This window comes from Cydia strobilella, chromosome Z (assembly GCF_947568885.1).
Source record: "Cydia strobilella chromosome Z, ilCydStro3.1, whole genome shotgun sequence".
In the NCBI taxonomy this organism is placed as follows: domain Eukaryota; kingdom Metazoa; phylum Arthropoda; class Insecta; order Lepidoptera; family Tortricidae; genus Cydia; species Cydia strobilella.
In genome coordinates, this window is record NC_086068.1 from 11,309,999 (window position 1) to 11,332,042 (window position 22,044).

Below are 22,044 nucleotides of genomic sequence, written 5' to 3' on the forward strand. Positions count from 1 at the left end.
TCAATAAATTGGGAAAAAATTACCATCCCCCCCCCCCCCCTTTATCTCCGAAACTACTGGGTCTAATATTTAAAAAAAATACACAAAATAGATCTTTACCTATAGATTACAGGAAAACCTATTGAAAATTGCAGTCAAGCGTGAGTCGGACTTAATTACTTAGTTTTTGATCCGACCCCTACAGGTTTTATAAAGACATTTCACTCACGTTTCACATAAAAAATACATTGTATAAATTGTCCGACTCGCACTTGGCCAGTTTTTTATGACGCACTTCTTTTGATTGCATGTTTCTTCAAATTAGGTTTTGTTTATAAAAATAAATTAATATTACATTGTGCAACGAGGGGGGTAAGTGAAATATTGTACGAGAGTCTATATATTCACGGCAGCCGCAGGGTGGAGTGAATTAAAGACTCTGGTAACAATATTCTTACCCCCAGAGTTACACACAATGTTTTTTAACTTGCATACTTGAAAAGAAAAAACTATATTTAAGCGAAATAATTCTTAAATACGGTGACTATACGGTGACATTTCAGACAATCGTCCGCCATATTGTCATTCTTTGACTGGTTAGGCATCGAAGGCACGGAAACGTCCGCATTCAGCCACGATTGAAAATTGTGTAAAAATATTTTAAAATAAATTAATCAAATTAAATATGTTTAAACATAAAAAAACTAAAAAAATCATTTTTTACCTTGACTTTTAACAAGTATTTTACTTAGAACCTACTTGGTTCGTATGAGTTAGTGACATATAGTTGGTCAAACCAAATTGTCAGTAAATAAGAACAAAAAAAAAAAAAAACCGGCCAAGTGCGAGTCGGACTCGCGCACCGAGGGTTCCGTACTTTTTTAGTATTTGTTGTTATAGCGGCAACAGAAATACATCATCTGTGAAAATTTCAACTGGCTAGCTATCACGGTTCATGAGATACAGCCTGGTGACAGACAGACGGACAGACGCACAGCGAAGTCTTAATAATAGGGTCCCGTTTTTACCCTATGATTCTCTTCTCTCTGTCTATGTTTGAAATGAGACAGTCCGTTGGCAAATTATACTTACCTAATTTTAAAAACTCGGCCAAGTGCGAGTCGAACTCGCGCACGAAGGGTTCCGACTTCCGATTACGCAAAAAACGGCAAAAATTCGCGTTTGTTGTATGGGAGCCCCACTTAAATATTAATTTAATTCAGTTTTTAGTGTTTGTTCTATAGCGGCAATATAAATACATCTGTGAAAATTTCAACTGTCTAGCTATCACGGTTCATGAGATACAGCCTGGTGAAAGACAGACAGACGGACAGTATAGTCTTAGTAATTAGGGTCCCATTTTTACCCTTTCGGTACGGAACCCTAAGAAGCTATATCTCCCGTGGAAGTAAAATGCCTCCCACTGCACATGCGTGAAATTGCTCGTTTATTAAGCAAGTGTGATGAAAAATAGTTTTTCTGAACAAGTCTAGCGCAATAATGATGTGTAAAAATGTAGGTGGTCGATAAAAGCTGATAAAAGTTATTTCTAATGGCATCCTCACAGTATGTCTTATATTGATTGTTTAGGTTACCTTTTGCTTGAATACGGCACATACACGTATAACTTTTAACCTAACAAAAATGTCATGATCTAGTTTTTTGAAAAGGACCGTACTATTAGGAACCGAGAAGTAGGTACCTATAGTGTTGGTAGTTGGCCGGTACTGTTGGTAGTGTTTTCCCAGAGCGTTTCCTTTGCTTCCTGCGGGCGAGTAGCTCGCGCCGCCGGCGGGGTGCCCCGCGAAAGTGATTGCCAAAGCGCGCCCCACCGGCCGCCTCATGGGGTAGGCTCGATCGTATATATACCGATTCTCAAGGTAAACCAATAGAGTAAAAACAGTTCCGGCGCCTTAGCTAGAGGAACGGCCATCCCCGCCCCATCATGCGAGGGATCAGGAGCCAAGTGGTCAGTGCTATTTTAACCTATATCAGGATATCTAATTTACTCATTTGTTTTTCTTCCGGTGCATAATGGTGATAACTGATATCAATAAATAGTGAACTACGTACCAAAATAATTAGTTGCTTGCAGTGATTAGTTTTAGAAGTGATACAATTGCTATTTATTAGGTACTTAACTGAATTAAAACATAATTTTATTTATGGGTCCAAGTAGGAAAACGTAATATATTTTAGATCATGTTAATAGTTGTACAGAAAATTTCGAGTAAAATCTATTAAATTACATACCTAAAATAAGGATTTATTGGTTTTGCAGTTTTAATATAGATAGTATTTGAGCACGAGTTTATACACTGAACAATCATGTTTCCTGGTATTAAAACAAACGATCATGTATAAATTATTAGATTTTGCTAGATAAATATCTCGTACAAGAATATTTGGCAATTGGTGCTTTGTGAGACTTCTGGGCCTTTTTTTAAAATCCGAATACTTTTATCCTCACTTAAATTTGAAACAAGCGTTTAACATACCATTATAAAGTACGTATTTTCTTTTATGCTTAAGTTAAATATGTCGATATACATTATTTTAAATATTCCATAAATGGGTCCACAATAGCTATTAAATATCATAAATAAATTACTATTACTTAATAAAATGTAGGTACTTCACAAACAAATAGGTACTTCCTTTCAATTAGTTTTAATAAAATTATAGGCCAAGTTTCCTATTACCTACATGGTTAAGTAAATCGGGACGTACAAACTACTTACTTGTGTAAGTAGTTTAATCATGAAGCTTTGAAAATAGGTACATTTTATAAATCATTTAATATTTCATTTATGTTTTACATTCCTGATGATGATATAGGTATTAATCAACCACGGTACCTAGGCTTAAATGTTTATCAGTAACAAATATATTAACATACAGTAGGTACCTACCTAAATTAAACTCTACAGCTTAATGCACCCAGTCAAAAAAAAGTAACTGCACTATTTAAATACGAGTTCCATTCCTCCCATTTCGCGAATACCTCTACCCCATGTTACGAAAAAGTAAACGGTTCCCGGGACTTTCTTCCCTTCTAGTGTGTAGATATATCGTGATTAGGGTTGCCAGACATATAATATTACTTATAATCGGCCTCCGTAGGTATACTTTATGAAATACGAAACACATAAAGTATGCTAAAATACTTTATTTTAAACTGAAACTAGAACAAGCAAAAAATATGTAAGAAATAAAGAAATACTTAATTTTTTCTGTGTGTACTTTATTTTTTGATCCTTTAAACCGCCAAATATTATATATCTCAAAAAAAAACTGGCAACCCTAATCGTGATCAATATGTACCTAGATATACGAGAATTGTCACATGGACGCATGGACGGCATCAATGGCAATGATCCCGTTAGTGGTCTAAGAAACGTCTACACAGGCGCCTATTATCAGGACGGCGAAAAATCGTGCAGAATTCGGTGCACAAAATAACGACTTCATGTGTGGTCGCGAACCTCAGCCATGAGGAACCGAGGAAGAAGAAGAATCGTGATCAATATATATACGAGAATTGTCACATGGAAGGCATCAATGGCAATGATCCCGATAGTGGTCTAAGAAACGTACAATAGTTTGTTTTTTATCGGCACTTGTTTACATGATGGGGTGGATTGTTTACATGATAGTTAGGGAAATCGATCTAAAAGATATCAGCACCTCGCGTCTTGGAAGTCTGTCCCTATTTTTGGACAGTGAGCCACTCACCTGCCAATGTTCCGATAATCATACCGCGATTACATGCATTGCATAACGAGAAACGATATCGTATTCTTCCGCTGATTCTTGGTCGGTCACGAACCACGACCTCGTTTCACTGAACATTTAAACATAATAACATGTATTTAGTGAATTCACTCTCACGTGCTTATTAAATAGGTTCTCTAAAGTAGTTTTATGTTTCACGATTTCTACTGAAATTCGTAACAAACTTTGGAATCTCCGCGTTAATTCCGGAACGTGGCGGTTGTTATTTGACTTTAGAGGACGTTTATGTTTATAGTGATAATAACTTTCTAAAGGCACATGCAAACTACGTCTTCGTAATGTGTCGTTCTTATTTAGGGCGTGTGATCCTTATTAAGGAAGCAATAAAATGTGCGTGGGCCCTCGGCGCAGGACGCGGGCGGCGCGGCGGCGGCGGCGGCGGCGGCGGCGGGTGCCCGCTGTCGCCGGTCACCGCTCTTGCGCAACTCTTGCATAATGCGATCGTGAGCCATGTTATTAGGCCCGAACCCGAGTGCGAACTGCGTTAATGAAACGGGTGGACTTTCACTGGGACTGGGATGTTAACTGAATCACCTAGAAAAGCTGATTTTGACCTTTTAGGTCATGCGAAGCTTATTTTTATTAAATATTACCCACGGATTTGTTTGCATCTAGGATATTTTAGAACTGATACAAAACATTTAGATGTTATTACATCTAAATGTTTTGTATCAGTTCTAAAATATTATACAAGTTTTAAAGAATTAATTACATAACATACGTACCCTAGTAGGTATTATGTTATAAAACTTATAAATTTGTCATTAGGTATACTAAACGGGTCAACTAAACATGTATAGGTGTCATAGGTACAGTACAGACGCTGTCAAATAGATAGTGACGGCAAAAACAGCTAAATAAATGGTAACATACCTTTGTTACCATATAAATATGGATTTGTATTGTTTTGATATATTTGTCCGCTTTGGCCGTCCACTCCTATTTGATGCTGACTGTAGGTACCTAACTAATGCACAAAATACTCTTAGTAAAAATATGTCAGATACCCATTAGTTTACAGGCCCATATAAGAAAACTGCGTAGGTAGGTAGTCGTGCTAGCATACTTTTCGAGAAAGTACCTACTGCTTTAAGTTATTTCTCTAACATATTTAGTACTTCCTATTACCGGCTCCGGTTTGCCAGACCACTCGATTGAACTATAAAACGGGTCCCACGTTCTGCACTTTCCTCTTACATCTGATTCAAATAGCTTACATAATAATTATCTTAAGATGTAAACTGTGTATTATTAAGTACGAGTGAAAATATGACCTATTTGTTGTTACCAAGTGGTTTGAACAACCTGAGAGCCATCTATTTTATTAAATTATGTAATAGCTCTATCAACGATTTAGTTAGGAGCAGTCCGCCGAAGATGTATGCGCTTTTGTTTGTCGTCGGTCACTCAGGCATCGTGGCCATCACTTTCAAATTATTTACCTACTTACTCGTATGTACGCGTATGAAAGCGATTAAATTACGTATATAGCATAAAAAAGACAAGGGTGTTCATTAAACTTTTGTTTAAGTATGTTTTCGACTAAAAAGCTACGCGACATTATAAACTATCATTGCTCTGCGAAATTGTTTTGAGTAGTCTTTGTGTCTTAATTATGAATAAATAAACATATCTATAATGTGGATGTAATTTGTTTCAGATTACCTTAGCGGTAATTCTGCAAGTCGCTCTAGTAACGGGAAAGGCGTTAATACAACAAAATCAACAAGCGCAGCAGCAGTTGGAGCCGAAAGATCAAAATGTACAGGCAGCACAGAAACGCATCGGGTACGACTATCCCGCGCCTCCTAGCGATCTAGTGAATCCTTTCCAGGAGCACGGGGATCTAGGCCACGGCGTGATCGAACACGATCACCACGATTACCACGATCACCACGATCACCACGACGACCACGATCACCACGACGACCACGACTACCACGATCACCACGAGCACCACGACATTCACGACATCCATGACCACCACGCAGAGCATCACGTTGAAGAACACCACGAAGAACATCACGACCATCATGACCATCACGATCCAGGATATTGGAAAAAGAAATTAATCTGGAAGCCAGGATGGAAGAAAATATGGAAACCGGCAAAGAAACAAATATGGAAACCTTCATGGAAAAAGATTTATAAACCCATTTGGGTACCAACGAAAATTCCGGTATGGAAGGAAACCAAAGTACCGGACTGGAAAAAAATCTACAAACCTGAGTGGAAGCCCATAAAGGTGCCCGCATATAAAGAAGTGAAAGTACCGGATTGGAAAAAAATTACCGTTCCTGTATATAAAGACATAGTCGTGCCAGGGTGGAAGGAAATACAATTACCCGCTTGGAAAAAGATATGGGTACCGGAATGGGTAAAAGTTGGTGTTCCCGGGGAGAAATACCTAGGCAAGGATCACAATGGATGGGAATACACATCGCATGATTTGTGGAAAAAGAAACTGGTTTGGAAACCAGTATGGAAGAAGTACTGGAAGCCGGGTAAGAAGCAGATCTGGATACCGGACAAAAAATTGGTATGGAAAGATGAGTGGAAGCAAATATGGAAAACAGAAAAGAAACAAATCTGGATCGATGACAAGAAATTAGTTTGGAAAGAAGCCTGGCAACAGATATGGAAGCCATCGAAGAAACTCATATGGGTGCCCGACAAGAAATTGGAATGGAAGGAAGCTTGGAAACAGTACTGGATTCCGGACTGGAAGCAAATATGGGTTCCGGGAGTGAAAAAGATCTGGAAGCCTGTGTGGATATCCGAGTGGTTCCCGTCTCCGGACCACCACGAGCATCACCACGAGTCCCATGGGTGGGACAGGAGCGACAACAACACTGCCGCCAGTCAGAAGTCGGTGGCCGTGCAGGCGGCGCCCCAGCAGCCCGCGCCCAAACCACCGCAACAGTCCACGTGGCAGTTTCCCAAATAATCTAATATTAAGAACCCATTGAGATTTTTAATTGTTGTACATATAGGACAGAAATGTGAGAGTCTGAATGTCGTGTAAACAGTCTTCTTGTGATTGGGACGCCTCCCTAATCTTGTTTTCTCACCCAAGACTGTGTTGAATATTGGGGCGAGACAGCTCCAGAGTAACAGAGAATCGCACCGCACTGCACTTATAGGTAAATTATTTTGATTTATTGACTGTTATAGTATGTATATCTTCTGACATTAATATATAAGTGCAAAGCGAAAATGTGGTGCGATGCGATTGTTAGTACTTATTAAGATGTTGGTCGTTACTGAGGCAAGCTTTAACTCGTCATTAAACAGTCATTGTAAGTAATACTCGTAAGTTACCAATGTTACCATACAAATAAGTCTGAGTAGTGCGCATATAGGTGCTGTAATTGTAATTAGGCTTTTCTGGTTCATGGTTGGGACTAGATAGGCTTACCTGCCCACTGATGCATGTGTCTTGTTGTTTCGTACTGTTAAGTTTTATTTTATAATTAATTTGTTATCAATATAGCGAAACCAATGAATTACAACAATTGTTTCTGTTTTAAAAGTTTTCCGTGGATATTTATACCTACAGTCTGTTTTTAGGGTTCCGTACCCAAAGGGTAAAAACAAAAACGGGACCCTATTACTAAGACTCTGCTGTCTGTCTCTCCGTCTGTCACCAGGCTGTATCTCATGAACCGTGACAGCTAGACAGTTGAAATTTTCACAGATGATGTATTTCTGTTGCCGCTATAACAACAAATACTAAAAAGTACGGAACCCTCGGTGGGCGAGTCGGACTCGCACTTGGCCGGTTTTTTTTATTTAGTATACTAAAATGGCAATCACAAATGTCAAACGTAGAAAATAAAATAAAATAGAATAAACTAAAATAAATAAAATAAAATAAAATCTACTCACTACTAATCTACTCAAACATAAAAAAAATTACATTGACGTATTGCCGACCTGACGCAACGTCATTTTGGTATTTTTAACCGACTTCAAATTCATAGAAGGAGGAGGTTCTGTATTCGGTTGTGACTATTTTTTTTTTTTATGTATGTTCACCGATTATTCCAAGACCCGTGGTCCGATTTGAGTCATTATTTTTTTGTTCGAAAGGAGCTACCTCCAAGTTGGTCCCATATTAATCTGGTTCTGATCTGATGATGGGATCCCTGAGGAATTGAGGGAACTCCTCAATTTTTAAAGGCACATGTATGGTGATTTGTTGGTTTACGTATTCGACATTCGTTACTTTACTCGTATAGTGATCGGAGGGCCTACCGTGAACCACTTTCGACGTGTTGCCTCTGTCACACTTACGTACGAATTTACAAGTGCGACAGAGAGGCAACACGTCAAACATAGTTCGCGGGAGGCCCTCGGATGTATTCAGTGCGTTTTCTCTCGTCTTCATCAACAAATATAAGTACCTCCCAATAGTTTATTTTTGGTTAGTACCGGTTGTAGCACATCACTATAATCACGTAAAAAAATAGCAATATATGAAATGTCATTTTAGTCTACGGAATAAAAAACAGACTATTGGTACCGACAGATTTTTTAGAATAAAGTACAAAATTTAGGTTTCTGATGAATAATACGATAAACATAACGCATTAAATAATTTTTAGGAAGTTGTATTAATACAACCTTAAGTTAATTACTGCATTACACTGGTTGACACTTGTTAAAGCCGACCAATAGCCTACCTCAAAAATAATTTCCTGTAGAATCGTTTGATAAAAAAATAGACCAGAAAAAGATAGGCAGACTAATAATTTAAATTTATTTACTTAAAACCCAATGACATTTCTGTAAACTATTTAAAGAAGGTATTATTAGCAAAGTTCAGCAATGGTTGAGCAGTTCGGTGACGTGACAGGGCTTCAGGCAACAGGCCTCGACGAGGTTCGCCCGGTTCGCCGACGCGAATCGGGCCTCGGCGGTTCGCCGCGTCCGAAATGCGAAGCGCTCTGGTATCTTTGGCAAAAACTTTGAATCTGGAAATATAGATGTCAAATAAATGTACAGTGCAAAATGTGGAAATAAAACTTTGCTGTGGCAGATCAAGTTAGAAAACATGCTGAAAGACTTGCTGATGCTTGAAAGATGGCTAGGTTAGGTTAGGTCATGGTCAATCGGATGGTAATTAAAAAAAATAGTATTCTAAAGGAAAGATAGCTCAAATTTTATAGTAAATGTAATTAGATAAGTAATAATATTACTGTTTCATGATATCTAGATCTAAATTAAACACCAAGGTACCTAAAGGATGACTCACGTTAGACCGGGCCGTGTCCCGGCCGGCGCTTCGTTTTCTATCACGTGACCACCTGTCAAGCCATAGAAAAGTAAGCGCCGGAAGCTCCGGCCCGGACACGGCCCGATTTAATCCAACGTGAGTCATCCTTAATGCTTGAAAGAAAATTTATATCTTTATTTACATGAGGTATTGACTACGAACTGAAAAAACTCAGAATGAATTCCTAATAGTTGCAAGACCAGATCTAGCAAATGCACCCCGAGTGCGAAATACGTATATGTTTGGTTTAGATTAGATGGCGAAACTCGTGCAAGGCTCTCATATAACAGCAGAGGGTGCAATCTACGGCATATTTAGATCTGAACGCATCTATTCAGTACCCAAATTGTCATACCTCCTATAGGTAAAGCTGAAAAGCTGGGCTCGACTGCTTCGGCAGGGAAGGGATCTATGCCGTAGCAGTACATTGAATGTGCCTTGGCCAGCTCTCTGCCGCAAAGGACGGTCTGCTCCGCAGAAGCCTGCGAGGCAGCCGCCCCCAGCACCAGTAACACCACTACCCACATCTGGAAACAGTACAGCAAAGTTTCAATATTTACCCTCGCAGATTGTACTCAACCTGGGGCCACAGATCGGCGTGTACGCTCTGTGCCGACGCTGACCGCCATACATTTGTTTTAACGGTTAAAATTTAACCAATGTATGGCGGTCGGCGTCAGCGTGGAGCGTACACGCTTAGAGCGTGCGTTTCGTGGTCGAAGGCAACGGTTTTAGTTTACACTGTTGGATACATGGATTTTGGAAGAAATTAAGATAAAAGCTAATTACGAGTATATCGATGGCAAAGCTTGTTTAGGAGACAAATAAAAGTACATATATCCGTTGACCTGTAATATATCGAAAACCTATGTCTGTATATGGTGCGGCGCGGGGTGAATCAATCCTTTGATACTTATAGAAGTGTCCTACGTGGGCGATCTCGTTGCGAACGCGAACGCCGTGAGATCGCCAGCGATTGATGATCGCTGGGGAACGCTGCGCCGCGCCGCGCCGCTTCGCTTCGCGTTCGCGAGTTGTTCGCTTACGTAAGACGCAGCGTTACCGATTGGGGCGATTGGCATGTTGTCTATGGGGCCTGGATTCATCACGGCTCTTTTGATGAGATATTTGGTTGGTTCCCTACTTGGGCTACCCAAAAAAGTAATCGATATTGTCGATAATTACATATTTTTAGCTTTTTTGCATAAATTGTTACAAAACAGTGCGTTTTAGACTATCGATGAAGTCACTAAAGAAAATCCTCAAAATTGCTAATTAAAATTTTGGCAATCGTATTGTGATCTAAAAAATGCGGTACGATTTTAGGGTTCCGTACCCAAAGGGTAAAAACGGGATATTACTAAGACTCCGCTGTCCGTCTGTCTGTCTGTCAGTCTGTCTGTCTGTCAGTCCGTCTGTCACGTGGCTGTATCTTATGAACAGTGATAGCTATTAGACAGTTGCAATTTTCACAGATGATGTATTTCTGTTGCCGCTATAACACCAATCCGACTCGCACTTGGCCGGTTTTTCAAAATCTCCGCTCTCTGAACCTATTGAAGTATCCTATCATGTGTCCCGGGGCTAAGTCTCCCCTACCCTCCCCGCGTCACTCTCCACTATTTCCATTAAAATAATCTTAATGCATTCGACAACATTAAAGGGTCCCTCATAGACGGAACATATCTGTTATTAATGTAAGAGAAATATAGTTTACTTTAAATCTTTCAAATTAAATTAAGTCCCCAGCAAGCTCTGTTGTCCATACAAACGTAGTTACGCTCTCATTTTAAAACGACTAGCTAGATTGCTTTGAAACTTTGTACGTTTACAATAGGATAAGGTATATCTAGTCCCGTAATTAGTGTATGTAGCTTCAGAGATTTAAAAAATACAGCGAATATAAATTTTTCATAATAAACTTGTTTCTGCTCTATTTCATTTCGTTTATTTTATAAACTGGAGCTATATAAACTAATAACAGGACTAGATATACCTCATGTCAATGTATGTGCATAGTTTCATTACAATCCAAGACGTAGTTTTAAAATGAGAACGAAGCTATTGCTGGGGACTTTTAAATCACAGAGCTTCTTACAAGCACGAGAGGGAGGGTATTAAAAGAAGTTTGAAATTCATATTAACGTCACTAAAGTAAAGTGTAGGTAATAGTACAATTCGATGCTAGTGCGGAAAGTATGTCATCACTCAAGAATGACATTTCCGCACGTGTATCGAACGACGTTTTTTAATACAGTTGCGAAAAAATAAGAACAGCAACAAGTAAGGAATGGAATTCGGAACATTTATATTATTAATTCTGTGACATCATTGACATTGACATTATGAAGAGGTGTTTTTCTTCTAGCTTTCATTCGACTAGAATAGGATTTGTTATTATTATTGAACCCACTTCAATGAAGTTTTTTTTTAAATGCATGTTCTATATAAGACAGAAACAATTGTAAATATTAAAACATTGTACTATTATTACCTAAATATCGTTACTTAAGATTATTTGTGTATCGTATATTTATAAAAACAATATCGAATGTTGCCTTTGGAAACTTAAAACATTCTTGCAGTAAGAAAATACGCCTATTCTTTGACAGGCGTTCCGTTCCATTCAGACAACTTATTAAGAACGGTTTTTCAACATTAAAAAATAAACGTGTTATAATACTTAATAATGATGAAGAGGTAAGTAATAAAATATGAAATATGCATATTTTTCGTATTCTTACATTAACAGTAGGTTTTTATGTTGATTGCGACGTTTAAAGGAAACTAATATTAACACTCATCAAAAAGTAGTCATGAATTGGAACAAGTAAAAATTTAAAAAAACCGACCGACAGTTGGGAGAAACGTGCTGAAATGAGACCGGAATGGCGTCACGACATTAAGGTCGGAACATCAAAGCACGACGATGACTGGCTGGAGAACCTTAAGCAGAAAAGTCTTCGTCGTGCTCTACCACCTCCTGCGGACTCGCGTTTTGTGTGCGATCGATGTGGCAAGAAATGCCGCGCTGCGATAGGACTTTACAGCCATCAACGGCGATGCAGGACCCCATAAACCCACAAGCGCCGCAACAAGCATCTACAACAGATGATGTGGCCAATGATGATGACTTCACGAGTACCGAGATATCTTACTCGCCTACGGCTCGTGGCAAGACGTGGGACGAGTGAAGAATGACATTTCCGCACGTGTATCGAACGACGTTTTTTAATACAGTTGCGAAAAAATAAGAACAGCAACAAGTAAGGAATGGAATTCGGAACTTTTATATTATTAATTCTGTGACATCATTGACATTGACATTATGAAGAGGTGTTTTTCTTCTAGCTTTCATTCGACTAGAATAGGATTTGTTATTATTATTGAACCCACTTCAATGAAGTTTTTTTTACTAGCACTTTTTGAGCAACTGTATTAAAAAATATTTTTTTAGGTAAGTAGGTAAATTTAAATTAAAAAAATTAAATTAAATGAGCCTTTTATTTTTCTCATTTTTGTACATGCAGAGTAATATTTTTTTTATTTACATGCAACTAAAGGCCTCCAATTTTGCCCATTTTTGCAAAGAAAAAACAAAAAAAAAGAGGTAAATTTACATAGGTACTAGTAAATATTTATTTTATACCTACTGCGGAAAAGTAATAACATTCGGTTTTTGTATTATAGGTACTTATAACTGACGTTACCTGACGGTAGTCACATTCTATAGGTAGTGGTAGGTACACTGGGCCCCGACAATCAGTGTACCTACAAAGGCAAATGGTCTATAAAATTTTGCAGCCGAGTGTATATTTCGCCGATTACCGCAAACTTGATCCTCTTGCGTGCGCGCAACGTGACCACACACGACTTAGAAATTTAGGTTTCAGTTCATAGATACCTAAGTAGAAACTCATTTTGTTTACATGCAGCCAAGTTACAGAAACCAATTAATTTAAAAACGTTCACTAAACACATATTTTAGTCCGCTCTATAGTTAGTTGATGGCAAATCGTGGTATGAACATTGATGTAGAGGCATGCACACCGTGTTTGATGTATCAATCAATAATTAAGTGACTGGAATTAAAGTACCTAGACTAGACGACCGAGTACCTACTTCACATGTCATCTGAACTTACTCATCGTAAGGTATCACAGTCATTAGAGGTGACAGCAGGGCATGTCGAACACTAGGTATGTTTACATTAGTTGGTTTGTAACCAGAAAATTTTTAATGGTACTATATAGCTACTTACGAGTAAAAAAATGACTTCTTGGTAAGTAGTAAAATACATCTTAAAATAGAATAGAATAAAATTGTTTTATTGCATATCACATTACAAACATAGATGGACACCCTGCAAGGGCACAACAATATAAGAACGCTACATTACAAGTAGGTAGGATATTGTGAAAATACACACGGCTTATTTTTTTATGGTTTTCATAGAGAAATAAACCCTTTTGAAAAGACACTTCTCAATTATTTTATACATTTCATTAAATTGAGTACACACACATTCACACATTTTTAGGTACATTATTTCCTTACATAAATAGCACGGAAATATTTTCACTTACTGACTTGATCAAAATATTCATTAATCCTAAAAAAACATCCACTAATCAAGAACGATTTCAGCTTTTTTAAATTTACCTAGATTTTCCAGATCTTTAGGAAAGCTCTTTAGGAGTGCTATTTAAGGGGGCTTAAGATTATAACAATACGTATATGCATATACCTAACTACAGGCACTGAAAGAGTAAAATATTTTTCTCTCACCGTGTTAGGTATCGCGTAAAATTTTGTAGGCACAACTTTTTTATTAAACCTATTAACTGTTTTGCACTGATCGAATAAATGATTCAAAATTTAAGATATATCGAAATGAAATCTGAGATATGTATCGGTATTTTGTTTGTAATAATAAATAAATTGTATTAACACTCACCACAACCTAAATCGCTGCGCCGCGGTCTACTCTACAATCAGACCGAGACGCTGCGGGGCCACCTTTTATACCCTTATCTAGGGGGTTATTTTCATGACACCTTATCTATTAAAATACACACTGACCACTTAGACAGACTCAGTACATACACGTGGACCTATTTTTAGCACTCCCTGGAGTATAGACGCGGTCATAAATTTGCACGAATGCAGATTAAACAATTATATTTGCTATCTCCGATGTATATACATAGTTGCAACTTTGACCTACGTACTTAGGTACATTCATGTTACCTGCACACGATGCAGATTATTTGAGTATACTTACTTACTCCTAGGTAGCGAGTTTTGAAGTGGGTAGGTACATCGAAATAAATTGGCTACTTCACAAACTTTCCCAATATTGACTGGGGCGCTATTATTGTTCATATCACAAACTTTATATAAATAAGGATAGTTACGACCGAAAATAATACCTACATTACGTTGCATCGCAAGTAGCCCAAGTAGGGAACCAACCCAATATTTCATCAAAAGAGCCGTGATGAATCCACCGTATACAATATGCCAATCGCTAACGCTCCGTAGCGAACGAAACGCAACTGTCACTGTCACACTGATATAGAAGAGTGATAGAGAGACACAAAGCGATTCGATAGCTAAGCGCAAGATGCGCAAGCGATTGTCACCTTGACTCACAGAATCCGTATATATATATCCCTGTTAAAGATATATTTTTGCTAGCGGTATATTTTCGCTGATTTCTGTGCACACAATTAAAATTTTATAACAAAATTGAATTTTGATCCTTGCTTATACTTTGATTTAAACACCAAAGTTTGCTTTTAAATTCAGTAGCGTGCATGTACCACATAAAATATTAGATACAGTAAGTGCCCCATGTTAGGGCACTGACGGTTCCTGATATACCTATTAATGGTGTATGAACATTCATATTCCTTACTATACTTAGCCAGGAAATTAAAAACGGTCGATTAAAGAAAATTCAATAACTTTTATTGTCTTATATCGTCCTATGAGGTAGAACCTACGTATATGATACATTAATCTAAACAAACACTTTTAATGTGACAAAGCATTCGCTAATTAATGATTCGAAATTTTCGCTTTGCAATAAATATATAACTAACAAGCTCTTACAAATAAAAATAAGTTATTATAGCTACATCCTTAACAAACGTAGGTATAGTATGAATTTTCTGAAATGATTTTTTACGCCTAAGACTAATCTGTTAAACAAAAGCCATTGTTTATTTTCTGCGAGTGGTGGGCTCCGGTGTTGAGCGCGTGCCAAAGTAACACTGTCGTTTAAAAAGCGGCTGTATCGTGGTGGTTTTAAGGTTCAAAACTATGTACATGTAACATGTTCTGGTAATGTAGGACGATCGACCACCTCAGTGTAGGCGAGCGCTCATATTATTATTACATAGATTTGAACCTTAAAACCTCCACGACACAACTGCTTTTTAAACGACATTGTTACTTTGGCACGCGCGCTCAACACGGGAGCCCACCACTCGCACAAAAAAATAATAGCTTTTGTTTAATAAATTTAGTCTTAGGCGTAAAAAACATTTGTGAAAATGTATACTATATACGTATTCTTAAGTGTAAACACAGTAACACTACGATTCAATATATTTAAAGTTAAATTATTTGTACAATTGCCCTTTTTTCAGTGGAAGAATATAATTGAAATAATCTCAACTCATTATTTACAAATGTCGCCGCATAATGGGCCTAGCAAGTTTTTGAAGGTTAGAATCTTAAGCGTAGCAGGAGACTCAAAAAGCACGGGGTTCTTTTTTTGTAAGCGATTATCATTGGCGTTATCTATTCATTGGTAATATGGGGATGAGTTTTGACGACATAGGAGCTGACGTCGTGTTTGATCCACCCCGGGGGAGGCTTCGGCACCGGCACCCACTCCTTCACCTCCACGGGCCCCCACATCCGCTTCCACACAGCGACGTAGACCTTCTTCTCTTGCCAAGTTTTCACCCATCGCGATCGCCACACGAACTTCTTCTTCCAGAATCCGTGGAACGTGGGATCGTGGTGGGGGTGGTGGTGTACCGAGGAACGATCTCTGAAAACAAACAAACATTTGTCGCCACCATATCATAGGTATCTATGTATAAACAATACCTGGCGAGCTATATAACTGAACAGCTTTTACCCGGGATGCCTACGAACCAAAAAGGATAGAGTGGTACACTAGCTGTCATAGTAAATTTTGTAACCACAGTAAATTCACTGCCATATATCGACACACGATTAAAACTAAAAATATCAAAAAATGTATTTATATATGGATAAATGTTTTTTTATTTATTTACAATATTTGCTTTGATTATTTTTATATTATTTTGACCCATGTTCTTTTACTGATATGCGTTAAAATTGTTAAATAACAAACGACATCGTCAACGCTATCTATACGAGAGTAGGCCAAAGGTAGAGGCGCCATCTGATCGAGTCAAATTTTCTTGATTTTCGAGGCACGTTTTTTTCTTACACTTTATCCATCTATTACGGAGTTATACTTATCTATCTTTGCTACGAACCAAACATAGTAAGAACGGAATTAATCTACACGTAAAATTACTGGTTACCGAAAACAAGATAAAGACGTGATATTGATAAATTTTCTGCATACCTACTTGCTTTTAATGCTTTCAGTACATAAGAATATGTAAGTAGAGCGCAATGTCTGGTAAAATAATTAATTTCATTTATTGTATAGTACTGTGAAAATTGAATTTGTTCCAAATTGGACGTTATTTCGGGTGGCAATACGGCCATTTGGATTGGCTCCGGCTGGCTGGCACAAGTGGATTGCCACCACCAAAGAACCCCACAGACGTAAAAACCGAACGCCGGCGCTACTGGCCATAGCAATGTCTCCGCTCCGACGTTTTCCAAATTAGCGCCTCATTCAGGATGTGCCAATTAAAAGCACACACACTTACATGACTGGTTTTCCAGCAACTGATTTCTCTTCTGTCTTAGCTTCAGTTTCTGATCTCACTTGGCTGTTAAATATTATAAGTAGCACACTGAAAATTATCTGAAAAGGTAATAAACTAAGTTAGTACCTACATTAGTACGTAGGATGAATAACAATAATTATTTGTTTTACAAGTGGGCAAAGTTGTACATTTTCCTTGTGTTGGTGTGGTGAAAAATTTTGTGTTTCACTCGGTTGCAAAATTTGTTTAACCCTCGTGCCTTGAAATATTAGCACGAGAGGTTAAGCAACAACTTTGCCCCCTTGTAAAACAAATAAAATAAGTATGTTTGAAAAGCAAAATATGCTAGTTTTAACGGGTCGGATGAATGATAATCATTAAAACATTAAAAGTTATTGGACGCTTGTGTTAATAATATTGACGATTTTGAGTTTATTTCATTTATTTTGAAGTAAGTAGGTAATTAATTTCACACAGTATATAATTAAATAATAAAGTTACCAAGAATTTGCAGCTCATATTGTAATGTTTTGAAGTCAAATGTACGTCGGGTACCTTGATATTGATACTGAGGTAACATTAAACTATAAAAGGCTTTTATAGGAGAATCGTATTTGCAATAATAGTCAGGGCAGTTCAACTTTAACAATCAGGTGCCATGATCACGATGGCGTAAGCAGGCTCGGAACATAGTGACCACCATAAACACACTGACACTCTGTGCACTATATTAGGTATAGAACTTACACATTGTTTACCTATTCATAATTGCGAAGATATCTGAATTATTTATCCATTGTTAAAATTTCTGTTTAAGAGAGCGTAAATCCAGGAAATTAAAAGGAGATAAAATATATGACACGCCGCGCGAAATATGGCACGGAAGAAATGGCTATCGCGCGGGTTTTTACCTTTTATCTCAATTACTCTGAAACTTAAAATATTATTTCATACCGCGTTTGAATGATACCTACGTATGTGGTAACGATATACAAGTGATTAATAAGTGATTAGAGATGTTTCTCATTCACCTTTTGAGGTTTTCGTTGGAGTCTGCCCTTGCAAATATAGTGTATTTTGCTTGTGAATGTTTCGGGGCACTTGGCCTTGATTAACGTGTAAAAATTCAATATAAAAACTAAAATATTGCGTTAGACCGCTCTTAAACAGTTATAAAATGGGTTTAAATTAAACACCCATTTATTGGCACCCAAAATACCAGTCGTTGTAATGAGGAGCAGATCGAGTACCGCCAAGGCGAGGGTGTAAGGACTATTGAGAGTTCATGGAATCTAAAACGCACTAGGCTATTGGGTGAAAGCTATGCACTAAATATTGGGCTATGGGAAAACCGGACGCCTCCTTGTGCCTATAATAAAACGGTCTCCAATTTTATTTCCGGTAGACAGTGACTCGCCCTCACAAGTTGTATTATTGTTAATTAGATAATTGTAAGTTCTATTTTTAAACATATCTACATAGGTAATTTTTATTCAGCTGAAATATTAAATGAATATTATAATTTTGCTACTCGCATCAGTCTATTCAGCCACCAAAAACGGCGCCTCTCCGGTAATACACCTTAAATCGTCTGCATTAGACGCAAAGGCCAGTGATGATGATTATAATTATAATTTTAAAATCAGGCCTAATAATATTATTATGGCATATTAACCCTAAGATCGATGTCATTTTTATGTAAGTACTAGCTTTTGCCCGCGACTTCGTCTGCGTAGAATTAGTATTATGGGTAACTTCTATTTTTATCCAATCTGCTTTTTATTGATTGCCTATACCAACTTCCTTATATCTAGTTGAGAGACAATTCTAACTTCTAACGCCTTGATAAAATATAAAGGCAATGATTAAATTTGAGCATATTACTTACATCATTGTCAGGCGATGCATCAATTATCTCACTTTCGGGGTGGAACGTGGAACTGTGGAAGTGAGATAATTTTCACCCTCTTAAGGAATGATTTCCGGGATAAAAAATATCCTATGTCCTTCGCCAGGACTCAAACTATCTCTGTCAAATTTCTACTGAATCGGTTCAGCGGTTTAAACGTGAAGAGGTAACACAGACAGATAGACTTTCGCATTTATAATATTACGACCCGCCGCGGCTTCGCACGGGTTACACAAAACCTTTACAAATTATACACTAAAACCTTCCTCAAGAATTACTCTAGGTATTAAAAGGTGAAAACCGTATCAAAACCGGGTCCAGACAGACAGCGGAAAGCGACTGTTTTATACTATGTAGTGAAGTATGGATAATACTTTTAATTATTCTGTGGTATGGATGACAGAACGAGCTATGATCTACCTAAACATAATTTGTCAGAGACTGTATAATACGTTTACCTTCTTATTTCTGTTAAAAAAAATCTACTATAAAATACATATGTAGAAAACAAACGAATAGACACCCGCAGTTGATGTTCCCTCAATAAATACCGAAATACATTAAAATGCGTGATACACTTCCGCAATGTGCGTTCCGCCATACTAAGTACTATGGTTCTGCCGAGGATGCGTTAAGTTTTCGCGGTTAGGCTTACTGGAGAAGTACCTATAGTAAAAACACGTACGAATTTATGTAACAAAGAAAGCGACCCCTGTATAACACGCAAGGTTGTGTAAGTGCAAGTACTGTATTACCTGCATAATATATCATAAGAATGCAACATCTGTTTTTATTATGTTTTATGACATAACAACGGTTTATGAGAACCAAGGACACGTAAAAAGTACCGCTGTTATGACAGTTAGCAACATCTATAAGTACTTATATATATAAGATCTTCCTAGCGTTGTTCCATTGTACATTTTTTTAGGGTTCCGTACCCAAAGGGTAAAAACGGGACCCTATTACTAAGACTCCGCTGTCCGGGTGTCTGTCTGTCACCAGGTCTCATGAACCGTGAGTTGAAATTTTCACAGATGATGTATTTCTGTTGCAGCTATAACAACAAATACTAAAAAGTACGGAACCCTCGGTGCGCGAGTCCGACTCGCACTTGGCCGGTTTTTTTTTCTATCCGTTTGGCGGTTGTCGATAAACACAAGGCGTATCATTGGCTTAGTGATCCAAAACAAAAATATAAGCTCGATTGACAACCATACGAAAGGTACAGAGAGGCGAGAGACGGAATAATTTTTAAAATAGCAAATAAATGCTCATAACTCCATAAAGTACCTACCTAATCGTTGGTAGGCACTTGAATAAAAATAAAAGTCTGCCGTGTGCCGATAAGTTGTGATGGGTTTGTCAACTCATACCGCCTCGCAAAGCTGAAAAAGTAAAGTTGTTGAACTTCTGCGAGATGTTGTCATTGTCATCGTCCAGCTCCAGCTCGACGGGCTGCGCCGCGAGCGTGCACGCCGACATCGATACACCGAGCCTGAGCAGCGCCACGATCAGCGCCCGCAACCGCAAGCGGAAGCCTTCTGAACTCTCCTTTATATAGCTATCAGTTGATGGAACAACGTACCGCCTCGCAATTAACCCGACGATAATGACCAAATTACGTAGGTAGGTCGTTTTTAGGGTTCCGTTCCCAAAGGGTAAAAACGGGACCCTATTACTAAGACTCCGCTGTCCGTCTGTCCGTCCGTGTGTCCGTCTGTCTGTCTGTCACCAGGCTGTCTCGTGATCTGTGATAGCTAGACAGCTGAAATTTTCACAGATGATGTATTTCGGTTGCCGCTATAACAACAAATACTAAAAACAGAATAAAATAGAGATTTAAGTGGGGCTCCCATACAACAAACGTGATTTTTGACCGAAGTTAAGCAACGTCGGGCGGGGTGACCGTTTTTATAGTTAATGGTACGGAACCCTTCGTGTGTGAGTCCGACTCGCACTTGGCCGGTTTTTTGTGTTGTCACGTAGACATAGTATATACAAGTAGTTATAGACATGAAACCGAGCGACATGGGGTAAGAGGAAAACATATTCATGAATTAACAGTTTCATATATGTATGGCAGCATTGGCAGCATAATCCTTTTCCTATTTCACTTATAAATTTCGGTATTTCGCCATCGCCTCCTTGATATGATGCCATAACCCGACCTTGAAAAAATGCCCGGTCGGTGATAAAGACAAAGCATGGCACTATTTTCTCTTTCCTCTTATACATAGACATAGTATATATAAGTAGTTATTGACGCGCCACAAAGAAAGAATATTCATATAAAATTAGGGCAGCTTAGGATTTTTTCTCTCACTCTTATAAATTTCGGTATTTCGCCATCGCCTCATAGGAATCGCAATAAGACTATCTTTCTCTATCATAGTGTCAGGCCCTTGTACCTATGATGCCACCCGGTCGGTGATAAGGACAAAGCATGGCACTATTTTCTCTTTCCTCTTATAGGAATCGCAATAAGACTATCTTTCTCTATCAAAGAGTGGCAGGCCCTTGCTCTTATAGGAATCGCAATAAGACTATATTCCACTATCAACATGAATCTAGTATAACTGGATCGGTCATGAGGGGTGGGGGAAAATGACCGAACGGGATAGTCTTATGTATCTTTCAGTAGGAGTAGCAGAGAAAGCGCTGTTATTGTTTGTCCTTGTCATAGTTTCACTTTTCCACCGCTGCCACAACCGAGGTTGTGGCAAACAAATAAGTACGTGACATGTCATGTTTGTTCGTTGCTTGTTTAATTATCGTTGTTTTGTATGAAATTGTGCTTTCTCTTATGAAATATAGTGATGGTTAGCGTTTTGAATGCTTGAACTTTGATAAAATACTGGTGAATTGTTCTGTAATCGGCTGTAATAGCCGCTCTGAGCAAAAATATGAGATCATAACCTTTCACACGTAAGTACGGTATTTTACACCTTCCTCTTAACGCAATATGTGAGAATAACATCGTAAAATTACGTTACACTCAAAGCAATGTAGAATCAAACGATTTCAATAAAAATATCACAATTATTTACGCAAATTAACAAAACATTACTTGTAAAATTATCCGCCCAAATTACGTAGGTAGGTAGGAGTCTGAGGTCAGCCATTTTTAAACT

At 38.1% G+C, this 22,044-nt stretch overlaps 3 protein-coding genes across 3 annotated transcripts; 1 reads left to right on the forward strand and 2 right to left on the reverse strand.

Moving 5' to 3' along the window:
* Window positions 1-1,850: 1,850 nt before the first annotated feature.
* Window positions 1,851-7,019, forward strand: LOC134753990 (uncharacterized). The gene is made up of 2 exons (XM_063690032.1): window positions 1,851-1,948; window positions 5,435-7,019. Exons 1-2 carry the CDS (start codon window positions 1,925-1,927, stop codon window positions 6,719-6,721), a joined length of 1,311 nt encoding a protein of 436 aa, XP_063546102.1. The 5' UTR covers window positions 1,851-1,924; the 3' UTR covers window positions 6,722-7,019.
* Window positions 7,020-8,516: 1,497 nt separating this feature from the next.
* On the reverse strand, window positions 8,517-14,181 carry LOC134753873 (insulin-related peptide 2-like). The gene is made up of 3 exons (XM_063689829.1): window positions 14,010-14,181; window positions 9,408-9,579; window positions 8,517-8,750 (listed from the first exon to the last, which is right to left on the reverse strand). Exons 2-3 carry the CDS (start codon window positions 9,577-9,579, stop codon window positions 8,599-8,601), a joined length of 324 nt encoding a protein of 107 aa, XP_063545899.1. The 5' UTR covers window positions 14,010-14,181; the 3' UTR covers window positions 8,517-8,598.
* Window positions 14,182-15,742: 1,561 nt separating this feature from the next.
* Window positions 15,743-17,600, reverse strand: LOC134754111 (uncharacterized). The gene is made up of 3 exons (XM_063690187.1): window positions 17,503-17,600; window positions 17,002-17,099; window positions 15,743-16,118 (listed from the first exon to the last, which is right to left on the reverse strand). Exons 1-3 carry the CDS (start codon window positions 17,518-17,520, stop codon window positions 15,863-15,865), a joined length of 372 nt encoding a protein of 123 aa, XP_063546257.1. The 5' UTR covers window positions 17,521-17,600; the 3' UTR covers window positions 15,743-15,862.
* Window positions 17,601-22,044: the final 4,444 nt, after the last annotated feature.

Bases quoted from the DNA above. Each gene is read 5' to 3' on its own strand.
- LOC134753990 (XM_063690032.1), top strand. From the start codon at position 1,925: ATGCGAGGGATCAGGAGCCAAGTG. The intron at 1,949-5,434 runs GTCAGTGCTATT...AATTTGTTTCAG, and splicing joins GAGGGATCAGGAGCCAAGTG to ATTACCTTAGCGGTAATTCT.
- LOC134753873 (XM_063689829.1), bottom strand. From the start codon at position 9,579: ATGTGGGTAGTGGTGTTACTGGTGCTGGGGGCGGCTGCCTCGCAGGCT. The intron at 8,751-9,407 runs GTATGACAATTT...CTATATTTCCAG, and splicing joins TTCAGCTTTACCTATAGGAG to ATTCAAAGTTTTTGCCAAAG.
- LOC134754111 (XM_063690187.1), bottom strand. The intron at 16,119-17,001 runs GTAAGTGTGTGT...GTTTGTTTTCAG, and splicing joins GTTGCTGGAAAACCAGTCAT to AGATCGTTCCTCGGTACACC.